This window comes from Stenella coeruleoalba, assembly GCF_951394435.1.
Source record: "Stenella coeruleoalba genome assembly, chromosome: 11".
Classification (NCBI taxonomy): Eukaryota; Metazoa; Chordata; class Mammalia; order Artiodactyla; family Delphinidae; genus Stenella; species Stenella coeruleoalba.
In genome coordinates, this window is record NC_137157.1 from 63,285,728 (window position 1) to 63,308,803 (window position 23,076).

The following is a 23,076-nucleotide window of genomic DNA, read 5'->3' on the forward strand; positions in this document are numbered from 1 at the left end:
ATTTTATATCTTTTGAGATTAAAAATACTTTATAATAATTGCATATTCTATTTTCATTTTTGTATATCGATTTTATATCCAGCTATTTTGATGACTTCATTATTCCTAATAATTTGATGCTTTCTTGGTTCTTCTATGTAGACAAGAGTATTGTCTATAAATAACGGCAGTTTTTTTTTCTTCCTTTCTAATCCTTATAATTTTCATTTCTTGTCTTACTGCACAATGTGAAATTGGTTATTTTTTCAAGAAGACCTGATTCTTTTTGGTAGAAAGTGGTAGTTAGAAACCAAGATCTAAGAGCTAGGTGTGTTTATTGCTACCAGGGAGTCATTATTTCTAGGTCCTTTCAGTGGATAGAGCTAGGAAATTTTGTTTCTTACAACATAAGTTCATATATAATAATAAAAGTTCAAATATAGTATTAAAAGGTTTGGGTTGTTTTGTTTTTTTTGCGTGCCATGTGGCTTGCAGGATCTTAGCTCCCCGACCAGGGATCAAACCCAGGGCCTCTGCAATGAAAGCACAGAGTCCTAACCACTGGACCACCAGGGAATTCCCCATCTATGCATTTAAAATGATGTATGTTATTTTTCATTCTGTATTTGTAAGCATTGTATATTAGAAATGTTTTCAGGGTATCTAGTCAGCCATACTGCTTGAAAAGGAAGTTCTTTTATAGACGAAGAGAAGTAAAGTATCTTGTTCAAATAATTAGCAGAATCTGTATTAGAACCTAAGTCTTTCTTAGTACACTTGTTTTCATATCATTCTATACTTTTTTTGTTTCAGGCTTAATTGAACAATGATAAGGTTTAAAACCACACAAATGGGAAGGTATATAATCTATAATACAAAGAGGGCAAATTTGTAATATACATTTTTGAAATGAGCAAAAAACTTAGCACCGATCACTAGAAAATGGGCTTCAGGCAAAAATAACAGATTCAATGATAAAGGTAAAATTCTGATAACTTAAAATGTGAAAGTGTTTATATTACTGAACCAATATATAATCTATGACTCCATAATCAACAATATACTTTTTAAATAAGACAGAGAACACACATAAAGCTTTTTTTTTTAGATGTTTTTCTCAGTATAGCTCATTAAGGGTTATATTACTAAAAACAACCTTTTCTTCCAAAGGTATATTACTTAGAAAATTTATTTCTCTTCTTGCTCTAAAGTCTCCTGGACTTAAAAATCCTCTTCAAGTGAAAGGGTCGATCCTGGGACTTCCCTTGTGGTCCAGTGGTTAAGACACCATGCTCCCAATGCAGGGGGCCCGGGTTCGATCCCTGGGCAGGGAACTAGATCCCACATGCATGCCGCAACTAAGAGTCTGCATCCCACAACTAAGAGTCCGCATGCTGCAACTAAAAGACCCCACGTGCCGCAACGAAGATCCCACGTGCTACAACTAAGACCCGGCATGGCCAAATAAATAAAAATCAAAAAATAAAAATTGGGTTGTCTTAAAAAAAAAAGGGAAGATCCTACTCAGATTGTTCTTTAAAGAATGTTGCTAGGGTTTCCCTGGTGGCGCAGTGGTTGAGAGTCCGCCCGCCGATGCAGGGGACACGGGTTCGTGCCCCGGTCTGGGAAGATCCCACATGCTGCAGAGTGGCTGGGCCCGTGAGCCATGGCCGCTGAGCCTGCGCGTCTGGAGCCTGCGAGTCCGGAGCCTGTGCTCCGCAACGGGAGAGGCCACAACAATGAGAGGCCCGCGTATGGCAAAAAAAAAAAAAAGAATGTTGCTAAATGAGATACACACTTAGCCATATAAATATTGTTATAATATTAATTAATTAATAATAAGATGTCTTCAAGAGAATTTAGAATAAATATATGTATATGTATACATGCAAAGCAAATTGCACGTATAGGCTCTGATTCCTCAAAACCTTCATGGTGGTTACTCTCTGATATACAGTGGCATTCATACAGTTTTGTTCTTAAAATTTCACTTTCTTAATGAGTTTGTATAGCCATTGATTTTATTAGTATCTAAATTTTAACAAAACATTCAAGTTTCTTATCCACAGTAACTAGTCATACCTTCTCTTTCATGTTCTCAAAAACTCCTCCCTGGGCCAGTACAGTATTGGACTGCAAATCAAAAATGAATCCTGATGAATCTGAAACAATGAGAAGGAAAAAATATATTCAACATGGTCCAAAGCTAACACATAATCCATCCCATAAAATGGAAGGGCCAATACTAGCTGCTTTTCTCCCATAGACAGCTAACAAGAAGTTAGTTGTTATTTTGCAAATTCTATTATATAGATAACTGATAACTACATTTGCATTAAAATTATAAAATTAATTTTATTTTAATAGAAACTGTCACAGCTTGAGAAAAACACTAAGTACATCACCTATATTAGACTGTCCAGTAATCCTTGGTATCTTTGTTAACTATCTTATGTTAATTTAAAAGACCCTCTAAAGTAAAGTAGCTAGTAAATAGCTCCTCAAGGTAAAGTTTAATACTAACAAATATGAAAATGTGAGAATGAGAGCTTCTGTGGCATTAATAACAACAACACATAAAAGTACTTTCCATCTTCCAGACTGCAACACACACACACCATGTTCTTAGACTATGAACTCCATGAACACATTTGTTTGTGTTCCCAATATAATACTTGATAAAGCAATGTACTTGAGTTTACATTACCAGCACAAATGGGAAAACTTAGTTCAATGTAAGTAATTACAGAAAAGAGTTTGGCTTCCCTGCACTTATAAAGAAGGCTATCTATGAATTTAATCAGTTTCTTTACCCGTGACTATATGATCAACAAATTACCTCAGCTTTAACACTTGACAACTTTGTTTTAATCTAATGAGATGCGATCCTAGGACATGGTTAGAGTGCTTCTCAAATTCTGATGTGTATATTTAACATCTGGGGAAATCTCCAGTTAAAATGCACGTTCTGATTCAGGAGTCTGGCGTGTGGCCTGAGGTTTTTACTCCCAAACGGTATCAACATTGCAGATCCATGCACCATACTTGGGAGTAGCTTGGGGGTTAGAATTTCAACAAAGCAAGTAAAAGGGGAAATTTTGAGAAAAGGGGTTGCTGTGGTCTGAATGTTTGTGTTCTCCCCTCCAAATTCATATATGAAATCCTACAGTGATGGTATTAGTAGGTGAGGCCTTTGGAGAGTGGAGTCCTCATGAATGGGATTAGTGCTCTTTTTTTTTTTTTAAATTTTATTTACTTATGTGGCTGCGGTGGGCTCTTCCTTGCGGAGTGCGGGCTCCAGAGTGTGAGGGCTCAGTAGTTGTGGCGCGTGGGCTTAGCTGCCCCACGGCATGTGGGATCTTACTTCTCTGACCAGGGTTTGAACCTGCGTCCCCTGCATTGGAAAGCGGATTCTTAACCACTGGACTACCAGGGAAGTCCCAGGATAAGTGCTCTTATAAAAAAGATTCTACAGAGTTCTCTAGCCCCTGCCACCATGTGAGGACACAATGAGAAGTCTGAAACCCAGAAGAAGGCACTCACCAGACCGTGGTGGCACTCTAATCTCAGATTTCCAGCCTCTAGAACTGTGAGAAGTAAATTTCTGTTGTTTATAAGCTACCCAGTCTGTGGTACTTTGTTACAGCAGTCTGAACGGAATAAGATGGGGGTATAAAAAATACAGTAACATACTAGTGCGCTTTCCAAATTCTTTTACTATTATTTCAGATTTTTAAAAAAATTTTTTTAACATCTTTATTGGAGTATAATTGCTTTACAATGGTGTGTTAGTTTCTGCTTTATAACAAAGTGAATCATCTATACATATACATATATCCCCATATCCCTTCCCTCTTGTGTCTCCCTCCCTCCCTCCCTATCCCACCCCTCTAGGTGTTCAGAAAGCACCGAGCTGATCTCCCTGTGCTATGGGGCTGCTTCCCACTAGCTATTGGTTCTACATTTGGTAGTGTATATAGGTACATGCCACTCTCTCACTTTGTCCCAATTAATTAAAGCCTCTTTTACAGCTCAGTTGTTATCCTGTGTTTTAAAATACCTCCTAGTTGCTGTGGAAGACTGATAATTATAAGTTAGAATGATAACAATATTTTGGTACTAAAAGTGGAAAAGAGGATATGAATAGAGCCAATGTCATTCAAAGAGAAACTATGTTTGCCAATTACCATTGAACTGTGAATTAAGTTAGATTTAACCTCTGTAATATTGGCAGTATCATGATTGTTCCCTGAATGAAAAATCAGGTCACATTTACACAAACTCAGTATTTAAAGCCTGAGTTTTCCAGATGACGACATAATATGGTTAACTCCCAATTATCTTTATTAATTGAAAAGAGACACAGTACAGATAAAAATCTTGTATAGCCAAAATACTAGTACCCAGCAACCTTCTCAGAACTGCTTTAGGTTATCCAGATGATATAACCTGACAGTTGTAAGTGCAGATGACCCTGAACAACATGGGTTTGAACCACCTGGGGCTACTTATACACAGATTTTTTTCAACAGTAAATACTACAGTACTACACAATCTGCGGTTGGTTGGATCCACAGATGCAGAACTGTGGACACTGAGGCCCAATTGTAAGGATTTTCCACTGCACTTGTGGGTCAGCACCCCTAACCCCCATGTTGTTCAAGGGTCAACTGTACTCTCTCCCAAAGACACATTAATGAGCACTGAGATGATACAAAGGACATCAGTAATCTTACTAAGGAATCAAACCACCAATCTCTTTTAGGGAAAAGAGGGGATACTTAAGGTAAAACAGCATTTTGGAATCTATATTTAAATGAACTATTCGTATTTCTAATTTCTACATCATCTAACACTTTTTATTTTTTTTTCCTTTAACAACATGCTAGATGAAACCAAGTGCAAGGAAAACAAAGGGTAGTTCTGCAAACACCTTCAGTTACTGCCCCCTCAAATTAGCATAAGTATTATTAGGGTTTATTTGGCATACCAGTTAGGATAATGATTAAAAATACATAAAGCATAAGAACCTAGGGGCAGGACAGGAATAAAGACACAGACGTAGAGAATGGACTTGAGGACATGGGGAGGGGGAAGGGTAAGCTGGGACGAAGTGAGAGCGGCATGGACATATATACGCTACCAAATGTAAAACAGATAGCTAGTGGGAAGCAGCCACATAGCACAGGGAGATCATCTCGGTGCTTTGTGACCACCTAGAGGGGTGGGAGAGGGAGGGTGGGAGGGAGACGCAAGAGGGAGGAGATATGGGGATATATATATATATATGCATAGCTGATTCACTTTGTTATAAAACAGAAACTAACACATCATTGTAAAGCAATTATACTCCAATTAAAGATGTTAAAAAAAATACATAAAGCAGCTGTTTCAGTCAGGATCCCAGCAGGAAACAAACAGCACACTTAGACTGGGAAATCTGAAGAGTTTAATGAAGGGACTATTTTCGAAGGTGCTGGTAGGGAGTAGGGAAACCACAAGATAGAGCACAGTACTCCTTGGCTAATAATAGCAACGTATATTGCTACTGGAGGTTTTAAAGAAGGTAAGGAGGGAGCAATTACTGGAACCCAGAGAGAGCAGGCTCTTTCATCTTTGTTTCATCTGGTGTGGAGACAGCCACAGGATAATAGTCCTTTAGTCAAAGGACACAGTAAGCCCACAGTGACCCCTCAGGGAAAGACTGGGGGAACAGCTACTCCTACCTCACTCTCCTCCTTGCCTCTGGTCTCCTGTCTATGCTGCCCAATAGCCAAACTCAACCAGAAGCCCAAGGGCAAGAAACCTGTAGTCTGACCTGTAGTCTGTACAAGTCAGCCTCCCAGGGCACAAATGCCCATTTTGTATTTATATTCTAAATCATGAGTTCGCCAAAAAGGGCAGCAATAATTTAACATCTTAACTTGTCTATTCACCAGCTAATATTGCCTCTTTTTACTTAAACCAACAACTCAAGTAGATTCAAAACCCTGCTTCAATGAACTGGAGCTTAAGTGCCTCTCAACATGACAGGGAAAGTCATTTTTAATTCCCACCAACAACATTTAGTGATTTAACAATTCTCTTATTTTTTCATGCAAAGAAAGCCTAAGATTTACTTAATTCCATTGGTAGGAAATAAGGCAGGGTCTCATCCTTTTATAACTACTCTATGATAGAAGGTCATGTATATTCTATCAGAAATAAATTTTTAAAGAAAAAAAAAATGAACTTAGGGCTCCCCTGGTGGCGCAGTGGTTGAGAGTCCGCCTGCCGATGCGGGGGACACGGGTTCGTGCCCCAGTCCGGGAAGATCCCACACACCACGGGGCAGCTGGGCCTGTGAGCCATGGCCGCTGAGCCTGCGCGTCTGGAGCCTGTGCTCCGCAACGGGAGAGGCCACAGCAGTGAGAGGCCCACGTACAGCAAAAAAAAAAAAAAAAAAATGAAGTTAAATACTATACTCTGGCAAGATTCATAAAGGATATGAGGAACCCTTGACACTGAGCTTTCTTATTATCATTTATCTCATTCTATCAGGAACCATCTCACAGGTTTCTTGGAATTATTTCAAATAGCACAGATTTAGGAACATTTTGGGAAAAGTATACTATTTATAGGATCACTGACATATCTGTAAATATTGCAGGCTTTGTTATTGTTTTCACTGCCTTCAAAAATCAGGCAAAAGTTATGTCAATGAGGATAACACAGAAATATCTGACTATCACATATATCAAACCAGACTTGAGCAAGTTTTTTTAAAAATTGAGGTATACGGGAGGATCCCACAAGCCGTGGAGCGGCTGGGCCCGTGAGCCATGGCCGCTGGGCCTGCGCGTCTGGAGCCTGTGCTCCGCAACGGGAGAGGCCACAACAGTGAGAGGCCCGCGTACCGCAAAATAAATAAATAAATAAAATAAAATTGAGGTATAATTGACATATATGTAACTTTATATTATGTAGTTTCAGGTATATAGCATAATGATTTGATATTTGTATATATTGTGAAATGATCACCACAATAAGTCTAGTTAACATCCATCACCATACATAGTTAGAATTTTTTTCTTATGGTAAGAACTTTTAAGATACACTCTCTCAGCAACTTTCAAACAAGCAATACGGTATTATTAACTATAGTCACCATGCTGTACATTACAGTCCCAGGACTTATTTATTTTATAACTGGAAGTTTGTACCTTTTGACCCCCTTTACCCATTTGGTCCTCCCCCAACCCCCCATCTTTGGTAACCACCAATCTGTTCTCTGTATCTATGAGCTCTTTTATTTTCAAATTTTAGATCCCACATTTATGTGAGACCATACGGTTTGTCTTTCACTGACTTATTTCACTTAGCATAATGTCCTCAAGGTCCATCCATGTTGTCACAAATGGCAAGATTTTCTTTTTTATGGCTGAATAATATTCCACTGTAATATATACACCACATTTTCTTTATCCATTCATCCATCAATAGACACTTAGGTTGTTTCCATATCTCAACTACTGTAAATCATGCCACAATGAACATGGGGGTACATGTGTCTTTTCGAGTTAATGTTTTTGCTTTCTTTGGATAAATATCCAGAAGTGGAATTGCTGGATCATATGGTAGTTCTATATTTAATATTTTGAGGAACCTCCATACTGTTTTCCATAGTGGCTGTACCAATTTACATTTCCACCAACAGTGCACAGAGTTCCCTTTTCTCCACATCCTGGCCAACACTTGTTATTTCTTGTCTTTTTGATAATAACCATTCTAACAGGTGGGAGGTGATATCACATTATGGTTCTGATTGCATTTTCCTGATTAGTGATGTTAAGCACCTTTTCATGTACCTGTTGGCCATCTATCTGTATGTCTTCTTTGTAATTGAACACATATCTCAACCAACTTTGAAACATAGTCTAATTCTGTTTTTAATTTATAATTTAACCTGAAGACCATATTGTATTCAATGTTTCATAATTAGTTTGGTTAAAATGTCTGATTATTCACAACTCTCAGGATGGAAGGAAGAAAGGCAGGCAGGCAGGCAGGCAGGCAGGAAGGAAGGGAAGGAGGGAGGAAAGGAACAAAGGAAGAGAGAAAACAGTATTCGTGAGGATGTGGAGAAACTGGAACCGTCATACCTTGCTGGTGGGAATGTAAGATGGTATAGCTGCTGTGGAAAGCTATATGGTGACTCCTTAAATACATAATTAAAGATAGAATTATCATATGATACAGCAATTCCACGTCTGGGTATACACACAGAAAACTGAAAGCAGCAACTTGAACAAATATTGGGTTGGCCAAAAAGTTCATTCGGCTAGTGAATACATTGTTCAATAAAATTCTTGGTGAAGATGAAAAATGTGTCTTTTAGTTTTACTTAAACCCGAACGAACTTTTTGGCCAACCCAATATTTGTATACCCATGTTCATACCAGCATTATTCACAACAGCCAAAAGGTAGAAGAAACAAAATGTCCATCATCAGATGAATGGATAAAGAAAATGTGGTGTGGGGCTCCCCTGGTGGCGCAGTGGTTGGGAGTCCACCTGCCAATGCAGGGGACACAGGTTCGTGCCCCGGTCTGGGAAGATCCAACATGCCGCAGAGCGGCTGGGCCCGTGAGCCATGGCCGCTGAGCCTGTGCGTCCGGAGTCTGTGCTCCGCAACGGGAGAGGCCACAACAGTGAGAGGCCCTCATACTGCAAAAAAAAAAGAAAATGTGGTGTGTATATATATACACAATGGAATATTATTCAGCATTAAAAAGGAAGGAAATTCTGACACATGCTACAACATGGATGAAGCCTGAAGATATTATGCTAAGTGAATTAAGCCAGTTACAAAAGGACAAATACTGTATGATTCCACTCATATGAGGTGACTGGAGAGTCAAATTAAAAGAAGGGAAAGTAGAATGGTGGTTGCTATGAGCTGGGGAGGAAGGGGGAAAGCAAGATCTTGTTGAACAGATAACAGAGTTTCAGTTTTGCAAGTTGGAAAAGTGTGGAGATGGACAGTGGTGATGGTTGCAGAGCAGTGTGAAAATATGCCACTGAACTGCACACTTAAACATGGTTAAAATAGTAAATTTTATGTCATGTAAATTTTATCACAATTTAAAAAAATTTAAGTTCTAATTATAAAGAATGTTAAGAAAAGAAAATAGCATTGTTTTCTAATGTAAAATTTTAAATGTAAGGATCCCTTACTGAGATTCCAAATTAATCTCTGCAAAAAATATTTGGTAAGCACCTACCATGAGCCAACCTAGGCATTGAGGATACATTGGCAAACAAGACGTCTATGGTTCCTGCTCTGAGTTTTATAGTCTAGTGCAAGAGACCAGTAAAAATAAACAATCTCTCTAATAATGATAGCAACTATGCATAGCTTATTAAATTGCACAGTACTAAATACATATACTAGATGCCCACCATAACACTATTTTGAGGCAGAGATTTTTTTTTTTTTTTTGGCTGCGTTGTGTCTTCGTTGCTGCACGTGGGCTTTCTCTAGTTGTGGTGAGCGGGGCTACTCTTTGTTGTGCTGCATGGGCTTTTCATTGCGGTAGCTTCTCTTGTTGCGGAGCACAGGCTCTAGCCAAACGGGCTTCAGTAGTTGTGGCACGTGGGCTCAGTAGTTTTGGCTTGCGGGTTCTAGAGCGCAGGCTCAGTAGTTGTGGCCCACGGGCTTAGTTGCTCCACGGCATGTGGGATCTTCCCAGACCAGGGCTCGAATCCCTGTCCCCTGCATTGGCAGGCAGATTCTTAACCACTGAGCCACCAGGGAAGCCCAAGGTGGAGATTGTTGAAAGCTTTACTATTTAGGGTCCTACCTAAAAAGATTTAGCAGAGCTAATATTATTAAGGCGCGGTAAGGCTCTTTGAAAGTACTAAAGTGAATTAAATCTGATTATCAATGAGAAGATTGTTTCCTTCATGGAAAAGTCTGTTCCCCCAAATTCCAGGCTGCTTACAGTAGAGAGAAGCATAGAGGGGGCTCAACCCAGACATGGAGTAAGTCTAAGGATTCTTACAGGGGCTAATGCATTTGTGTCTTTGAATTTAACAACTAAAAACTCATGGTTTTAGATTGTTTATGTATTTTTTTTATTGACATGATGGCAAATTATTATATTATCCAATCTGACAAGTGAGGAGAAAGGTGGAAATATAATCCCTTCCAGAATACCTTCTCTTCACTTTACAATGATGAGAAAAGTCAGTCATGTTACTATTCTTTACCCAAACTCATACAGTAAGAAACCTACTGCAGAACCAAGGACAGAGTCCAAGTTTTATGCTACACACAAAGTGCCACAACTCATCAAATATACTAGTTCTCAAGTTGCCATTATTTTAACTAAAAGGTGGTATATCACCTTTCTTCTGAGGATCTCAGATTTTTGTTATTACTCACTGATGTTCCTCCTACATACATGAAACAAGTTGGATTACAAAATTATTCACATTTCACCATGGCCAAAGACAGGCCATACAGTTAAGAGCCAATTAAGTGCAGGTAAGCCCAGAGGTGAAGAACCCTAGACATACAGATAACCTAACAAGTGTGATGATAACTTGTCATATTTTCCCAAACTGTATCAACTTCCTTTTAAAAATTAAAAAGCAAACTCAAAAGCAGAGGCTAAGTGCCAGAAGTGGTATCTCATGAACAATTAAACAATCTGAAGTTCTCCTTTAGACTGAACACAGCCAGTACTCAACCACCTAAAAGAAGATAACTAGTCTCTTGCAATTGCTTTTTTTGAAAAATTTGCCAATTTTGAGAATAATCCACATATAAATCACCCTTAAAATTACAAGTGGAGTTCAGTTTCTTCATGGGCACTAATGGCAAACATAGGGACAGGGGTTATGTTGCACAAATGTGAGTGCAAGGAAAAGAAAGTTATTGTCACAGGCACTACTAGCTAAAGCCTAGAGTGTATTCACAACTTCAAAACTGAAGATGCCACCAATTTCAGTTTCCTAGGTGGTAATTCTCTCTTCTGTCAATTTACCTTCTAAGCTTAGAAGAATTATGACTGTTTTGGTAAGAAATAAGACACTTATTTAAAAAGGGGGGATATGTGTAAATAAAGGGGATTCAGGCTTAAAAGGGAAGCAAATCAGAGATGAGAAATTTAGAAAGGCAACTATGTCAAAATGCCATTTTGTAAGATTTCTAGTTTGCTTTAAGTAATTCTACTATAGTACACTAGTGTAGCTTTCTGAAATGCTAGCACTTTTATATGTTTAGTTGTTTAAAAGTTATTTAAGAAAGCTCCATCCTAGTTGCCAGTCCTCTTAGTAGGTTGTAAGGAGTCTCATCGATTGGTCTTCCTAGCCATTTCGGATGACTAATGTGGCTTCAGTGTCCAGAAAAATCCACACTTCAACTACCAATCAATCTGCTAAGTAGGTCTTCAATGAAAGAAAGCAGCCTTTTATCTTCCTGTTGCTTCTGCTTTCACTTGTCATCTAGTGTTTTTTCTTTTTCTGGCCGCACTGCGCAACTTGTGGGATCTTAGTTCCCCAACCAGGGACTGAATCTGTGCCCTCGACAGTGAAAGCGCGGAGTCCTAACCACTGGACCACCAGGGAATTCCCTTGCCATCTAGTCTTAAGAGCTGATTAAATTTTTTCTTTACTTTGCTCCTTTGAGTGCTTCTTCAGCTACATTCTGAAGTACGTTGTGCCTCTTTTTATAGACAAAGCTCTTACACTGGGAAATTTCCTAACATCTAGAATAAGTTCTGATTTTTCAAGGCAGAGCTTGATGGGAAGTCACGGGTTTTATTATGCAAGCAATTAAACCCTACTTTACTCTCACCAATAGATTTTCCCAGGTTTCACGCAGATGCAACAGAATAAGCTTCTATTTTTTAAGTTCCAAAAGTTCTTGAGTGTCTCATTATTTAAAAGGTTCGATGGTTGAATGGTAGATAGGAAATTCAGGTCACGTTTCAAAACTGTCTTAGTAACGTATTCTAGAGAATAGCCAGGAGACAATGATATTGATTTTAATGCCAAACTTCTTCTGTCTCAATGCCATCTCTCATTAGTCTGAAATTAGTTCTCCCACATGTGAAATAAAATGCATAAGTAAAAAAAATTATTTCCTACTCCACACTGTCCTTCAGATTCTCAGAATTCTGCCAGCTGTTTCAAAAAAGAAACTCAATTTCACAAGTCAAAAAAATTTAAAGCACTTAAAAACTGTGATTTTTTTTAAAATAAAGAACTCAAATCTTTAATTACTAAGCTCAGTACATGTTATTTGCTGATTCTAGATTATCTCCGAGGTAATGTTTTATATGCAAAACTCTGTATGTAGTTCCAGGGATGACATGAATTCAAATAGTTACTTCGAAAATTATGAAGCCACGTGATAATTATTTTGATATCTGTTTACAGCCAACTTTCAAGGCTTTTTTTAAGGAAAGCGGCACTAAAATAGAATAAAAAGTAAAATATCTAGTTAAGACCTTCTTTATTTCCAAGCAGTGAGAAGGACGGACTGAGTTTTACCTTTCTACTTGTTAATCTCTCCCAGCCTTTTGTGAAAGGAAGAAATAAATTGTGATGTGGCTAAAAGATGAACAGCCAGTAAAAACGGGGGTGGCGGGGGGAGAATCAAGGAAACTAGATAATCTAAAAAGCAGAAAGTCAGTCTGCGAATAAATCAAGTCTTCTAATATGCCTCTGTGTGAGCTGAGTCTGAAGAAAAACATTAAGTCTGAAGAAAAACATACTTTCCACTGCTAAGGGCCTATATGCAGTCTCTTACAAGTCAAACCCTCTTTTTAGGTTCCACTAATATTTCTCTGTTTAATGGATCTTCTATGTTATGGGATCATTACTCTTGGATGTCCTTACAATATATACCATAGTTCTGGGCTTATTTCGTGCACTGGGTGAGTTGAATGCATAGGTTTTTATTTTTGTTTTTTAAATTCTTTCCTATTCCTCATGGTCTTTCAGATTCTCAAGAATTCTGCCAGCTAATCCAGGAAAGAAACTCAATTTCATAAGTCAAAAAAATTAAAACACTTATGAACTGTGATATTTAAAAGTAAAACAAACCTTCAAATACTAAATCAGTGCACACTAGCTGGCAGAATTCCTGAGAATCTGAAGGAGAGTAAGGAGGAGCGATTTTTTTTTTTAACTGCATTTCATTTCATATGTGGTAGAACTAATTTCAGTTTAGATCTGAGAGATATTCTGTTTGTCATTATAAAAGACTTTGCTTTGCATGTTCCTTCTAGTACTGTAAAACAGTGACTGTCTTCCCTCTCCACCCCATCTCATCCCCCTTGCTTCAAAGTACAGAAATGAACAAGGCAATCCTAATTGCATGCTTCTGTCTCCAACAAAACGATGACTTTTCTCATAATACACAGCACCGCAAAATCTGTTACTCTTCATTCATTAACCTTCACGCAAATAAGAATTAAATCTGTCAGCTTTTCTTTCCTAAACTGACTTATGGATCAATAATCTACTTTGTTTATAAATATTTCTATTTCTAAATAGTTGCTACAATTATCACAAAGTGGACACTAGCTTTTAAGCATTATACTTGTGAATGTAAGAAACATGCTACCTAAATAGCACGCTTGTTTAAACCCATTCTACCTTAATGAAGTGTCTTTAAAAAAATTTTATTGTGAAATATATGGAATTATTATATATGAAATTACAATTATAGAATGGAATACTTTATGTGTATGTGCATTTACAGTGTACACACACATAAAAGTATTACAGCTTGATCATTTACCACAAAATAAACATCCAAATACTATTACCCCAGTTAAGAAATAAAACGCTAGTACCTGAGAAGTCCTCCTTATGACCCCCTTCATCATTATCTCCTCCCATCTGCCAAAGGTAACCACGCTCCAAACTTCTTTTCTTTATAGTTGACACCGCCTAAGCACATTTGACTAAATATTAGGGTATAGTTTTACTTTTAAAAGGAATAATTCCGTACATATTTTATTTTTGGTGCATGACTTGTTTTGCTCAACACTGTAAGATCATGCGTGTTCTTGCAAGTAAATGTAGTTTGTTCACTTTCTTTGTTAAAAGTGTTTCATTGTATGAGTATGCCATGGTCTGTTTATCTATCCTGCTAGTAATGGACAAGTGGGTCGCTTCCAGTTTTGGGACAATACAATCAACACTGTTTTGAATATTCTTGTACAAGTCTCTTGGTGTACCTGGAAATGCATTTCTCTTGAGTATACCCAGGAACAGAAGTTAAGTCATAGGGTATGCATATCTTCAGTTTTAATACATAATATCAAAAAGTTTTTCAAAGTAGCTGCACAAATTTAATCTTCCACTAGAGGTTTTTAAAAACTTCTACTGCTCCACATACTCACACTCTTGGCACTGTTACTCTTTTTAATTTTAGCCTTACTAGTGCAAGAGTAGTAGTATCTCACTACTACTGGTTTCAATTTGCATTTCATTCATTTCTAAAGAGACTCGGTGCCTTTATATATGTTATTAGCCATTTTAATACTCTCTTTCCTGACATGCCTACTTTTGCCCAGTTTTTGGAGGGAGAATTGTCTTTTTCTTATTGATCTGTATTAGTTTTCTATCATTGAAACATGATGCAAATTTCTTCTCTGTGACTTGCCTTTTTACTCTCTTGACTGTGCCTTTTGATAAATAGAAGTTTTAAATTTTAATGTAATAATACATTGACATTAATTATTTTCTCTTTTGGTTAGTGATTTTTATATCTATTTAAAAAGTCCTTCCCTGAGATGATGTCAGAAACTTGCTTTGAGGGACTTCCCTGGTGGCACAGCGGTTAAGAATCCGCCTGCCAATGCAGGGGACACAGGTTCAGTCCCTAGTCTGGGAAGATCCCACATGCCTCAGAGCAACTAAGCCCATGTGTCACAGCTACTGAGCCGGCACTCTAGGGCCGTGTGCCACAACTACTGAGCTCGCGTGCTGCAACTACTGAAGCCCGTGCGCCTGAAGCCCGTGCTCTGCAACAAGAGAAGTCACCGCAATGAGAAGCCCACGCACCACAACAAAGAGTAGCCCCCACTCACCGCAACTAGAGAAAGTGTGCGTGCAGCAACGAAGACCCAACACAGCCAAAAAATAAATTAAAAAAAAAAAAAACTTGCTTGGAAATAATTCACTGGGGGTGGACACGTGTTGTTAATTACGGACCTGAGTTATGGGTTTATGGGAGTTCATTGTACTATTCTCTCTACCTTTTATACAAAAAATTTTTAATTTCTATAATAAAAATTTTTAAATGTTATTAAAAACTCCTGGAATAAGTGATTATAGCAAGGTCGCAGGAAACAAGGTTAATATATAACTGCAATGAACAAGTGAAATTTGAAATTAAAAATACAATACCATTTACATTAGCAAACCAAAAAAATATTTAGGTATAAATCTAACAAAGTATGTGTAAGATATATACGAGGAAAACTACACACTACAAGCCTCTGAGGAAAGAAATGAAAGAACTAAATAAATGGAGAGATATTCTATGTTCATGGATAGGAAGATTCAGTATTGTCAAGATTTCAGTTCTTCCCAATTTGGTCTAGGTCTACAGATTAAATGCAAACCCAATTAAAATCCCAGCAATTTATCTTGTGAATATTGACACACTGTTTCTAAAGTTTCTGTGGAGAAGCAAAAGACACAGAATAGACAACACGATAATATGAAAGAGAACAATGCTCAAAAACTGATACTAACCAACTCCAAGACACACTATAAAGCTACAGCAATCAAGACTGTAGTACTGGTGAAAAAAATAGACAAAATGATCAATGGAACAGAATAGAGAGTCCAGAAATAGACCCATATATATGAATTATAGTCAACTGATCTTTGACAAAGGAACAAAGGCATACAATGGACCAAAGACAGTCTTTTCAACAAATGGTGCTGGAACCACTGGACATCCACATGCCAAAAAATGAATCTAAACACAGACCTTATACCCTTCACAAAACTTAGCTTAGAATGGATCACAGACCCAACTGTAATGCAAAACTGTAAAACTTCTAGACAATAACTTAGGAGAAAATTTAGATGACCTTGGGTTTGGCAATGACTTTTTAAATATAACACCAAAGGTACAATCCATGAAAGAAGAATTGATAAGCTGGACTTCATTAAAATTAAAAACTGCTCTGCAAAAGACACTGTCAAGAGAATGAAAGACAAGCCACAGCCTGGGAGAAAATATTTGCAAAAGACTCAAAATTACAAAGAACTCCTAAAACTCAACAATAAGAAACAACACAATTAAAAAAATGGGCCAATGACCTTAATAAACACCTCACCAAAGGAGATATATAGATGGCAAATAAGCATATGAAAAGATGTGCCACATCATGTGTCATTAGGGAAATGCAAATTAAAATAAGAACCACTACACACCTCTTAGACTAGCCAAAAATCCAGAACACTGACAACACCAGAGCTGGCAAGGATGTGGAGCAACAGGAACCCTCATTCATCGCTGGTGGGAATGCAAAATGGTACAGTTACCTTTGGAAGACAATTTGGCACTTTCTTACAAAACTAAGGATCCTCTCACCCTATGATTCCGCAATTGCACTCCTTAGTATTCACCCAAAGAAGCTGAAAACTTATTCCCACAGAAAAACCTGCACGTGGACGTTTAGAGCAGCTTTACTTATGACTACCAAAAATTGGAAGCAACTGAGATGTATTTCAGTAGGTAAATGGATAAACTGTGATACATTCAGGCAATGGAATATTAGCCAATGCTAAAAAGGAATGAGCTAATGAGCCATGAAAAGGCACAGAGGAATCTTAAACACATATTACTAAGTGAAAGAAGGCAATCTGAAAAGGTTACATACTGTATGATTCCAGTTATATGACACTCTGGATAAGGCAAAACTATGGAGACAGTAAAAAGATAAGTGGTTGCCAGAGGTGAGGGGAATGAAAGATGAATAAGCAGAACACAGAAGATTTTTAGGACAGTTAAACTACTCTGAATGATACAATAATAGTAGATACATGTGATTGTACATTTGTCCAAACCCAAAGAATGTGCAACGCCAAGAGTGAATACTAATGTAAACTATGGAATTTCGGTGATAATGATGTGTTGGTGTAGGTTCATCAATTGTAACAAATGTGTTACTCTGGTGAAGGATGTTGATAATGGGGGAGGCTATATATGTGTAGGGGCAGGAGGCATATGAGAAATCTCTACCTTCTGCTCAATTTTGCTGTAAATCTACAACTGCTCTAAAAAATAGTCTATTAAAACACTTTAAAAATGCTATTAAGGAAAAAAGTAACAACAACAAAAAAACAGTCTTTCTTATTCTTAGGTCTTGAAGATATTGTTCTTTTTAATAAATTTATTTATTTATTTATTTATGGTTGCATTGGGTCTTCGTTGCCGCACGTGGGTTTCTCCAGTTGTGGCGAGTTGGGGTTACTCTTCGTTGCAGTGCGTGGACTTCTCATTGCAGTGGCCTCTCTTGCTGCAGAGCACGGGCTCTAGGCACATGGGCTTCAGTAGTTGTCGCACGTGGGCTCAGTAGTTGTGGCCCGCGGGCTCTAGAGCACAGGCTCAGTAGTTGTGGTGCACGGGCTTAGGTGCTCCACGGCATGTGGGATCCACCCGGACCAAGGCTCGAGCCCATGTCCCCTGCACTGGCAGGCGGATTCCTAACCACTGCACCACCAGGGAAGCCCTAAGATAGTCTTCTAAATTATCATTTATGAGCTTTGTTATCTTGCCATTCACATTTGGGTCTATAACCTAAACCTTGGAATTGATTTATAGGTACGCAGTAAAGTAAGAAACAAGAGTTATATATTTTTTCCACATGGATTTCTAAATGTCTCAGAACAGAAAAAAGACCATCCTTTCCTCAATGCTCTTCAGTATTACCTTTTAAATGAACAAAACTCCATATATGAATAGATCTGTTTCTAGATCTGTGTTTCTAGATCTCTGTGTTTCATTTGTCTATGATTCTATTTTAAGGCTATCCCACATGGTCTTTTTTTAATTATCTATCTATCTATCTATCTATCTATCCATCCATCCATCTGGGCTGTGCCAGGTCTTCGTTGCGGCATGTGGGATCTTTAGTTGCGGCATGTGGAATCTTTAGTTTCAGCATGCGGACTTCTTAGTTGTGGCATGCATGTGGGATCTAGTTCCCCGACCAGGGATCAAACCCAGGCCCCCTGCATTGGGAGCACGGAGTCTTACCCATTGGACCACCAGGTAAGTCCCTATCCCATATAGTCCTAATTACTGTAGCTTTATGATGTCTTAACATCTGACACAGCAAATTCTCTGACCATCAAGAATTCTTTGGCTATTCTTGGCACTCTGCATTGTTATATACATTTAGAATCACTATGTCAAGCTACAGAGAAATAATGTTTTTTTTTTTAATGGGAATTGCATTAAATCTATAAATCCATTTTGATTTGACTCCATGTTGAGTCTTCCAATCCATGAATATGGTACATCCTTCTATCTAAATGTTCTTTCATTTCTTTCAATAATGCTTTATCATTTTCTGATAGTGTTCTTACACATTTTTAATTAAATTTCTTTCTATTTTATACTTTTGGTACAGTTGTAAGTGGCATCTATTTTTATATTTCATTTTCTAACTACTTATTGCTGATATAAATAGGTGTGACTGCTTTTTGTAAAATGATCTTATATTCAGCAACACTGTTAAAATCACTAATTTTAGTAGTTTAGATTCTTTTGGACTTTCCATGTATGGTATCTACAAAAATTCCACAGCAAACATCAACACAGGGTGAAATGCTGAGGGAGCTTTTCCTTTGAGACCAGAAAACAAGACAAGATGCTTGCTTCATTACTTCTTTATTCTTCCCAACTTTATTGAGGAATAACTGACAAATATAACTGTATATACTTAAAGTGTACAGTGTGATGACCTGATATGCTTATACACTGTGGAATGATTACCAAGATAATTAACACATGCATCCTCTCACATAGTTAACTTTCTTGCTTCACTACTCCTAGTCATCTGGCGGTCCTAGCAACTACAATAAAGCAAGAAAAAGAACTATCATAAATATTAGAACTCTATTATTCACGGATCATCTTATTTCCTTTCATTTACATTTTTGATGATTTGTTTTTCTTTTCCTAACTTCCTAAGATGGACACTTAGCTCACTGATTTGCCGACTATTTTCAGGCATACCTCAGAGATATTGCGGGCTCAGTTCCAGATCACTGCAATAAAGTGAATATTGCAATAAAGTGAGTCACACAAATTTTTTGGTTTCTCAATGCATATAAAAGCTATGTTTACACTATGCTGTAGTCTGTTAAGTGTGCAGTAGTCTATGCACATTTATGTCTAATTATGTCTAAAAAAAATCAATGTACATACCTTAATTTAAAAAATACTTTATTAACCATCATCTGACAATACAGGGTTGACATAAACCTTCAATTTATAAAAAACGTAGTATCTGTGAAATGCAATAAAGCAAAGTACAGTAAAACGAGATATGCCTGGACACTTAAAGCTAAAAAAAAATTCTCTCTAGGCATGGTTTTAGTTGTATCCTACAAGTTTTTATATATAAATTTCTGTTATTTTTCTGTTTAAAATACTAATTTCTATTTTGATTTCTTTTTTGATCCAACTGTTATTTAGAAATATTTCTTAATACTCAAACATTTGGAGACTTTCTAATTATCTTTTGGATAACTAGCTTAAATGTACTGTGTGCATAACAACCTGTATGATTTTAACTATCTAAAAACTGTGGCAGCTTGCTTTATGACCCAGTATATGGTTAATTTTTAAAATGTTCTAGATGCACTGGAAAAGAAAGTAATAAACAAACAGTTGTTGGAGGTACTGTTCTACATATGGCAATTAAATATTAGCAAATTACATTTGCTAATCATATGATTCAAATATTTTATATCCTTATTAATCCCTCATTTGCTTGTTTTATCAGTTACTAAGGGATCTGTGTTAAGAATGTACTATGACTGGAACTCCCCTGGTGGCACAGTGGTCAAGAATCTGCCTGCCAATACAGGGGACATGGGTTCGATCCCTGGTCCAGGAAGATCCCACATGCCACGCAACAAATAAGCCCATGCACCACAACTACTGAGTCTGTGCTCTAGAGCCCGCGAACCAGAACTACTGAGCCCACGCACCACAACTACTGAAGCCCGCGGGCCCTAGAACCCGCGAGCCACAACTACCGAACCCGTGTGCTGCAACTACTGAAGCCTGCGCACCTAGAGCCCGTGCTCCACAACAAGAGAAGCCACCACAATGAGAAGCCCACGCACCACAACGAAGAGCAGCCCTCACTCACCACAACTAGAGAAAAGCCCACGCTCAGCAACAAAGAGCCAATGCAGCCAAAAAATAAATAAATTTTTGAAAATTTATTTTTATTTTATTTTTTTACTTTAAAAAATATTTTATGTATCCTTATAATTGTCTAATATGAGGAACAGTCATTTTAGGATAGAGTTGCAAAATTCAGAGGAAAAATTATTTTTTAAAAAAGAATGTACTATGACTGTGAATTTGTGTAGTTCTTTAAATTCTGTCAATTTTTGTTTTAAAGCTGTTATTAGAATTAATTTTTCTGTTAAATTAAATCCTTTATCATTATGAACTGCTCCTCCTTTATCCCTAATCATGCTTTTCTGCCTTAAAGTCTACTTTGGCTGGTATTAATACATCCATATCCAGAACAGTTTTCTTTTGCTTAGTCACTATTTTTTTCTTATTGTGGTTAAAAAAAAAAAAAAAAGCCATTTACCATCTTAACCATTTCTAAATATATGGTTCAGTAGTGTTAAGTGCATTCACATTGCTGTGCAACCAATCTCCAGAATTTTTTCATCTTGCAAAGTTAAAACTCTGTTATCTATTCAACAACACCCCATATCCCCTAGCCCCTGGCAACCATCATTCTTCTTTCTGTTTTTCTGAATTTTACTAATCTAGATACCTCATACAGGTGGAATCAGACAGTATTTATATTTTTGTGATGGGCTTATTTCACTTAGCATAATATCTTCAAAGTATATCTGTGTTGTAGCATGTAGTAACTATGCTTTCAATTTAATAGTTTTCCTGGAGATTATAACATCTATCATTGACTTGAAAATTCTAATATTAGTTGGTAGCTTTACCATCTTCATTGACAAAGCAAGAAAGCTTATGCCCCTCCAAACTTATGGGCCATCGATTTTGTATTATTCTTTATATATTTTTAAATCTTAATAAAACATTCTTATTGTTTCATACAATCAATATTCATTTAGATTTGCCCACAAATTTGTGGTTTTCATTGCTGTTCGTGCCTTCTTGCATCTCCAACTTTCCAACTGGGTAGTCTTTCTTCTGTATTCAATACCTTTAGTACTTTTTTCAATGGGGTTCTGGTAGTGATGATTTCTATTTTGGTTCATTTTTGGTGTTCTGTTGTTGTTCAAACCATTTATTTGCTCTTTATTCCAGAAGCATATTTTTACTGTAGATGATGTGTATAGAACTGTAGACTGGCAGCTATTTTTACTCAGCCCTTTAAAGATATCATTCCACTGTCTTCTGCCTTCTATCATTTCTGTTGAGAACTTAGCTCATGTGATCCTTGCAAGATTGTTGGATTTTCAAGATTTCCAGTTCTCTGCTGAATTTCTCCAAGTTGTCTTTATTTCCTTGAACCTTTTAAGAATAGCTGTTTTAAGTCTGTTTTGGATAATTCCAATATTTGGGTCTCCTGTGTATCATTTCTATTTCTACCGTTTCTTGTTCCATATTGTTATTATTTCATTGCCTCATGTTTCTAATTATGTTTTATTGTATACTAAACACTCTATTTTTAAAATTTATGGTAAAAGTAATTTGTGAGGTTACCTTCTTCCAGAGAGAATTTGTCTGCTAGTACCAAGGCACCTACATTACCTCAAACCTATCCCAGAGCATAGGGGATCACAAGTGCCCCCTCACACCCCAGAAGGCCTTCTATATCAACTGCAGTCCACTTGGCTCCAGGATTTGTCAGCATTCAGCTTCTCAGCTGCTCTATTCTCTTTGCTTCACCCAAGGGACTGCCACTTATATGAGTTATCAACAGCAGTCAAACTCACAGAGACAGAAAGTAGGATGGTGGCTGTCAGGGGCTGGGGGAAGGGAGAATAGGGAGTTACAGTTCAGTGAGTACAGAATTTCAGTTTTACAAGGTAAAAAAAATTGAGGAGAGGAGGGGAAGAGAGAAACATATAGGTACCTCCGTATAAGATGAAAAGTACCACAGGATAAAGAAATGGTCATTCATGATCAACTATGAAATTTGAGTGAGCTGTTTTAGTGTTTCGGAGGTTTAAATATCAAATGTGGAGGTATTTTATAGCTGAATAGTTTTACAAAGGAGAAAAGAGGAAGAGAGAGAAACAAATTTAAATGCAAGATGAAGTCGACAAAAAAACTACTTATGAATTTGTTCTTATCATTGTAACTTGATATAGTTAGACACTGATAGGCAAACAGTTTTTACGTCTAGAACAATATTAGCAAACCTGACTGTTAAAAAGAGTCTAATATACCACCCCCAGAGATAGTGATTCAGAATTTTTTTTTCCATATCCAGGATGATTCTGATACATGGTTAAGTTTGAGAGACAAAATTATCTGACAAAATCAGTATTCTTAAAATATTTAAAAAATTACAACGTTTGGTCTCACCCTTCTCTAGTCTCTAAAGGCCAATTAGGAATAATATAAGATACACTAGTAACCTGTGGGAATCACAACTAAGCCTATATTCCCAACCTTGGGTTACCCCTAGAGTTGGCCTTCTATAATCCAGTGCTGGATTCAGAGATCAGTCAGAAAACTGTAAAAAGTTATGTATATCTATTCCACTATAAATTCACATTATAAACCTGATAGGTTCTCAAATATTTGCCTTAGGTTCTACTCACAGGTTCTTTTGTTTATCTCGTGATTTTTGGCATTTAGGTGTCCAACAAACAGTACACATAAAC

General features: G+C 37.2%; 1 protein-coding gene across 1 annotated transcript in view; it reads right to left on the reverse strand.

The window, feature by feature from the left end:
* SPATS2 (spermatogenesis associated serine rich 2) overlaps positions 1-23,076 on the reverse strand; it is a 75,933-nt gene that overhangs the window by 40,138 nt on the left and 12,719 nt on the right. Inside the window, exon 2 of the mRNA XM_079937271.1 lies at positions 2,062-2,141. Within this exon, the coding sequence (XP_079793397.1) occupies positions 2,062-2,141 (80 nt within the window). The remainder of the gene's footprint in view (positions 1-2,061; positions 2,142-23,076) is intronic.